Here is a 6,137-nt window from a genome sequence, read left to right on the forward strand (position 1 = left end):
CGCAGGCTACCTCCCAACAACCGTTCACATAAAAAGCGACCTGACACACAAGCTGACGGCACAGCTTGCGTGCAGCTCGCAAAGGTTTACACCACATGCAGTTGTAGTAGAAATAGTGCGTTTTCGGCACACGGCGGATGCGCAATTAGTGTGTGCACGCCAGGTAGTAGACGTCGCTAGAATAAAGCCTCATAAATATCAGAAGCCGATTAAGACGACGCTCTTAGGAAATGTCTTTGAGTGGACGCTTAGCCTTAGTGACGGGCGGCTCCAGCGGCATCGGTGAGGCCGTCTGCCGCCTCTTCGCAGCACAGGGGGCCACGGTGGTGGTAGCCGCAAGACGCGCCGAAGCCGCCGCGAATGTGGCGCAGTCTCTGCCAGGTCAGTATTTGGAAATATTGTTCTACTGTTCTATTGGTATTATGCTTTCATTAGTATTCTCTATCGCGAAATATTTTTAATTTTAATCTTTCCGCATTCATCTGTACCTGGCAGCAAACAATTATATTGGGGTTTAAATTTTCTTTCGGCTATATTTACGTGACTGAGGCTGGGGGAGAGCCGAAGAACCTGGACGGCGCAGGAATACACTAGCAATTCTGACCGTTTAGATCTGAAACATGCTCGAAATTCGTTTTTCGGGTTTCGGGGCAGTGGGCTGACTGAGCTAACTCCGCTTGATTGATTATCTATCAATGTGCAGCCAGTCCGCACTTTGAGTAATAGTGAAATAAAACAGAATGATAATATTAATATATATTGCTAAAAAGATGAATTCAGCTATCTCCAGATGCTTACAGACACCACTAAAACTTTCATTATTACCTCATCAGAAAAATAACCTCACTGAGAAGCGAACGAGAACATGTATATAAAATGCTCTCAATTTCATCTTCTTTCTAAACTGAGAAAGATGAACAATAGAAGATCTTAACCTTAAATATCGCAGATGTACCTTTTGAGTTCGGAGCTTTGCAGGGTGGTTTCGGTGGCCAGTGCGACCCTACATCTTCACTACGCACTTGTAGCGTATCAGCAACCGCACATAGTAAGCAATTATCGTAGATAACCCGCATTTGAGCTACGTTCGAATCGAAAATATCGAAAAGGCTCAAGAATCCGCTGAAAAATAAATGTTTTAAAAAATGTTGTAATGTTGTGGTTTACCATTAAATATCAGCTGTTTTAGGCAACGAAATAATACTATGGTGAAATGTCTTTTTGTCACAAACAGCTTTCTTGGGAAATAAATATCCCGAAGCATGGCCACAACTGCGGCCACATGTATGCCACAAAAATAACCCCCCCCCCCCCAAAAAAAAAAAAAAAAGTGTCTTCTCTTCCTTGCGTCATCTATAAGTGGTTTGCCCTAGCAATTAAGCATGCAATTTTCAGCACTAATGAGTCACGTTGTGCGATCTTTGGTGCGGGAAATAAAAAATATTTCCTCATGGTATGTATTGCGTTCCACATATCAAACAAAATATAAGAGAACTTGCAGCTAATAGTAAGCAAGCTGGAATGTCCTGACGCTGACCAAAGCCTAATAAAGGCTCCCGTTTGTATGCTTGGTTTGGTTTGTGGGGTTTAACTTCCTAAAGCGACTCAGGCTATGAGAAACGCTCCCCACGTTGTATGTGTTTTAGATGTTTATTGATTTTATTGAGGAACAAAGCGTCAGTGCGAAAATTGCTGATCATCAGGAAACACTTGTAGCTACGTTGTTTCCTTCAAGGTACAACTAGATAGATTCATCGATCTACGAACAAAGCTGTTATGTGACTAGCTGCTAGTTGAAGTAATTCATCCAATTGGTAGACAATGTTTCATCGCAGGGGGAGCTCTAAATTTGAGCAATTATTACCTCAGAGGCATCTCCTGTCTTGAAGTGGCGTAGCTGTCACGTGGAAGCTTTTTTCCATAGATTGGCGTTAACAGCCCTTAATAAACAATATTGCGCTAACTCCAACTGAACGAAAACGTCATAGCTAGCTGTTTTTGTATTAGATCTGCTAGTTGCGTGTTGTTATATTGCTCGTTAAGGCAATATTTAGGAAGTGAGTTTGTTCGCCATAAGAAATAATAACTTTCGAGAAGGGACAAATACTGCAGAATAGGCCATGGAGCTCCTAAAAGCTCCCAACTGGTTTAACTACGCTAGGAGGGAGCGCTTGTTTTAGAAGTCTGGTTGCATTTTGTCTGGCCCCCATTATATATAGATGTTTGCGTAATTCGTATGTTTTATACAACTAGTAACTAAGTTACAATGGTGCACCAGACAAATGTAATCCAGTCTCTAAAAATATCCTGAGCATGATCCCAGTGAAAGTATTGCAGAGCTGTTCTGAGTCCGCTATGCAAATCTCCGATTCATACATTGGACTAGCTGATATACAATCTACCGGTCAATTCATTAACAAAAAAGCATGCAATAGATGTGACCACTTCTTAAATACCCACAAAGTGCATAAGCAATGCACATCCAGGCCAGTGTTTTACAGGATATAAACAGAACAAAAACAAAGAACGAAAACATATACAGCAAACACAGGACATACATATACCTAAACATAGCATATACGCAGTACCAAATACAGACAACAGATGTCAGAGTAAGAGCTAGACACCTGTCTTGCGCCAGCGTTATGATTCTCTTATCGTTTTGCATTTCTTCAAACAACAACGTTCTAAGGACTAAAACAGCGTTACGTAGCTGCATCGCAATTATGATGATATTATTTTATAGGCAGCAAAAATGTTCGAAGTTGTTTTGTATAGGAGCTTATAAGTTCAGTGGTACAAGCTGCTCAAATTAACTGCTGAAAGAAGTTTAAGGTATCGCGTTGGGGGCACTGTTTCCCGTAAGGGAAGAATATGTTGCGCTCTAAACCTTACTAGTCGGGGTACTGTTTCAATTTGAGCAAGTATTTCGTTGAATACATATTTGTTTTAAACACAGTGCCGGCACGTATCCGGGAAGATATTAATAGGGTGTCTTTTCGCATATTTCACTGCAGACCCCGGATCGCTAGCTTATCACTTTGGGATGGGATATGCTATCAGGTTTCTGTGAAGTGGCTGCTGACGGAGAGGGCTGCTTCTATAAAGCATAAGAATGTTGTATGTATTCTCTTTACTGTAATCTCTGAAATTTGCGAATTAAAAGGGACCGAGAGTACCTGTGTTCTGGCCTTTAGCGTATACCGACCGCTGTGGCCGCGGTTATCGCCAACGCCCAGACAGCGCTTCGTGTAAGTCCTTCATATAAATATATTTCATGTTTGACTTTACTGTTCTCATTGTCCTTGTATTTAATATTTTACCGTTAATTGATACCGAAAGCACATAAATGTGTTTACAAATAAACGCTTTTAACATATACTTCGCATTTTTGCTGTACAGACATGAAGTGCTCAACAACCGCCATTTTTTCATTTATTGATTGATCGGCACCCTGAAATAGGAAGTTCCCTGAAACGCTAACTGAATATACATGTCGAAACGTGTTCTGGGGTGTGCGACGCAAAACCTCCGCACTAGGTTAGACTTGTTTCCGAATCATACACGTTTTTACCAGTCTCGCAATTGCGACCTAGGCTTTCAAAACCAGCTGTTATGTGTATTAAATAAGCTCCTTTTTGTAACTGCGCAGGCAACGCAAAGCACTGCGGAATGCATGTTGACGTCGGTGAGACGTCATCCGTGGACACACTTTTCCGGAACATCCGCACCACCTTTCAGCAGCCTCTCACTATCGTCGTTAACAGCGCTGGAATATGTAAATTATCGCCTATACTTGAATGTACCGACGAGCTATTCGATGAAATTATCAAAATTAACCTAAAGGTAAGATCGCCTTCATAAGACGTTCTTTACGTCATTTAAGAATCATGTTTGATCACCTTCTTTGATGACGAAGCACACAATCTTTCAGAGCCTTTTGAATTCTCTTCGAGCGGCTGAGGAAATTAAAATAATTTAAGGAGCACACTTTAAAGCTAAATGTTTGAATGTCGAGAACCTTACTCATAGATAGACGTCATTCAAACGGGACTCTCCTGAGGCTGCACATGGCCTATTTGTCAACAAGGGAGGTTCATTTATTCAAAAGTCATTAGGTACCAGGACTCGCTACTGAATACGTTTTCAAGGTTAGTTTGAGATCTCCTGGTGTGTCAGCTGCAAAGTCGTAGTCTATAGGTAAAGCAAAGTGACGACTAGTTGTTCCCAACCACAAAAGGGAAATAGAATCAACCTGGTTTTAAAATTCCAATAATATACGTTGAAATTGTTTACTACTGGATTCCTACTCATCAGCTGCGCATTCAAAAATATGCTTATAGGCTTAGTGAATAGTATATCGCCACGCATGTTCATTTAATCCGCTTGTAGGGAAATGTTATGTTGGCTTAATGCACCCGTCTGTGGAGCCTCTAGCCAACCGAATTACGCGATAGAAATGGCTCATAAGAAGGGTTCTCGAAACAGTTTTTACCTGAACTCCACCAACATTTTACTGCTGTGGAGAATTTGACAACTACGCGCGGCTCCGCACCTATATAAGCAACACACGCGGCAGTACTGCGCAAAAATATTACACTTGTTCGATATTTTATTAGTGCCAAGAAATTGCTCCTATATGTGCCTTCTATTGAGCTGCAGCAAATGCGATAACAACCATTTCTTTCGTAAAAGTTGCTGAGGGTTGTGCTTTGCCAAAATTTCTGGGGATGAAAATATTTATGCAATGAACAGCCATAAATTTCATTGAGTTCGTAAAAGGCTCCAGTTTAATAAATTCAGTAGAGCTGCAAATGCCACCTCACTTACGACGCATAGGCATCCGCGGTGTGCACGTGCCCATGAATTTATGATATGTTTAATTCCCGCGTGCTTGTGAGATTGTGACCGCTGTGCGCGCCCTCCCCACAGCCTAATGTACAGGATAACTCGATCATTTCTCCCATTGCCATCAGCACCAATGCTTTTTCGAAAGTATTTACGTCCATCTTCCTTTTTACCATCGTTTTCTGAAAAGGCCGGAATCCAAAGCCCTGCCACCGCCTAGTCTCTGTAAAAAATGTACTTACCAGTCATTTCCACGCTACTCTGCGGCAAGTCGATTTAGTTATCTGCGTTATTCAAATGGGACACATGCATTTTTCTTCTAGAACCAATGCAGATATACGCAATATTGTGTGACGCCTGTTCGAAGCTCGAATTGTATTTTTCATACGAGCACGTAAAAGTCGTTATGTGAATCGGGCTCGTAACAAAAATATCCTTACTATTATTTCGTTTAGACATAAGTATGACGAGTGCGCCAACAGGCGTAACGTAATGTGGCTTAACTTGCCAAATCAGTTTGCTTATTGATTGAGATTTTTTTTTATTTCCAGTTCTTTTTTTTCTTATATCTTTTTCAGGGTACGTTTTTGGTGACTCGTGCAGCCAGCCAGGAAATGCTTCGTTCGGTAGACAAATTGCCTGAAGGAGGCGGTGCCATCGTAAACGTGTCCAGCACCTTGGCCAATATTTGCATTGCTGGCTCTAGCGCATACGCCGCTTCCAAGGCAGGAATTGAGGCCTTGACTAAGGCAGCAGCCAAAGAACTGGCGGCTCACGGAATCAGATGTAATACCGTCGTACCGTCATGGACCGACACTCCGCTGTCAGCTGCACTTGGTCAAGACATAAAGTCTATTGCTATATCCCAGACGCCGCTTAAAAGGGCCGCCAAGCCAAAAGAAATCGCCGAAGCCATCGTGTTTTTGTGCTCGCCTGTATCAAGTTCCTACATCACAGGATCATCGCTTGTTGTCAGTGGTGGAAATTGAATACGACTTTTCTATGTATCGATAGATCCACTTAACTAATAGCACCACCGCCATGACGCTGATTTATTTTTGCACAACGCTGTTTTCGGGGGTAAGAACCTAGTGGTCACATAACAATTGCTGGCCTTATGTCACGTATTCGCAACACATAAATAGCAACAAAAAACATCCACTGCCAAATATAAGTTTATTTTGAGAAAACTGCATCCTACGTTCTTCATCATCATTATCATCCGCGAGACTATATCTACTGCAGGGCAATGAACTCTCTCATACTCGTTTAAACTTAAAACGGACCTA

At 41.9% G+C, this 6,137-nt stretch overlaps 1 protein-coding gene across 1 annotated transcript; it reads left to right on the forward strand.

Moving 5' to 3' along the window:
* Window positions 1–230: 230 nt before the first annotated feature.
* Window positions 231–5,837, forward strand: LOC146177576 ((3R)-3-hydroxyacyl-CoA dehydrogenase-like). Its single transcript, XM_084581594.1, has 3 exons — window positions 231–381; window positions 3,653–3,846; window positions 5,427–5,837. The coding sequence occupies exons 1-3, from the start codon at window positions 231–233 to the stop codon at window positions 5,835–5,837; spliced, it is 756 nt and encodes a 251-aa protein (XP_084437720.1).
* Window positions 5,838–6,137: the final 300 nt, after the last annotated feature.

This window comes from Amblyomma maculatum, chromosome 10 (assembly GCF_055883805.1).
Source record: "Amblyomma maculatum isolate TAMU_Amacu chromosome 10, ASM5588380v1, whole genome shotgun sequence".
NCBI classification, from domain to species: domain Eukaryota; kingdom Metazoa; phylum Arthropoda; class Arachnida; order Ixodida; family Ixodidae; genus Amblyomma; species Amblyomma maculatum.

Bases quoted from the DNA above. Each gene is read 5' to 3' on its own strand.
- LOC146177576 (XM_084581594.1), top strand. From the start codon at position 231: ATGTCTTTGAGTGGACGCTTAGCCTTAGTGACGGGCGGCTCCAGCGGC. The intron at 382-3,652 runs GTCAGTATTTGG...GTAACTGCGCAG, and splicing joins TGTGGCGCAGTCTCTGCCAG to GCAACGCAAAGCACTGCGGA. The intron at 3,847-5,426 runs GTAAGATCGCCT...TATCTTTTTCAG, and splicing joins TTATCAAAATTAACCTAAAG to GGTACGTTTTTGGTGACTCG.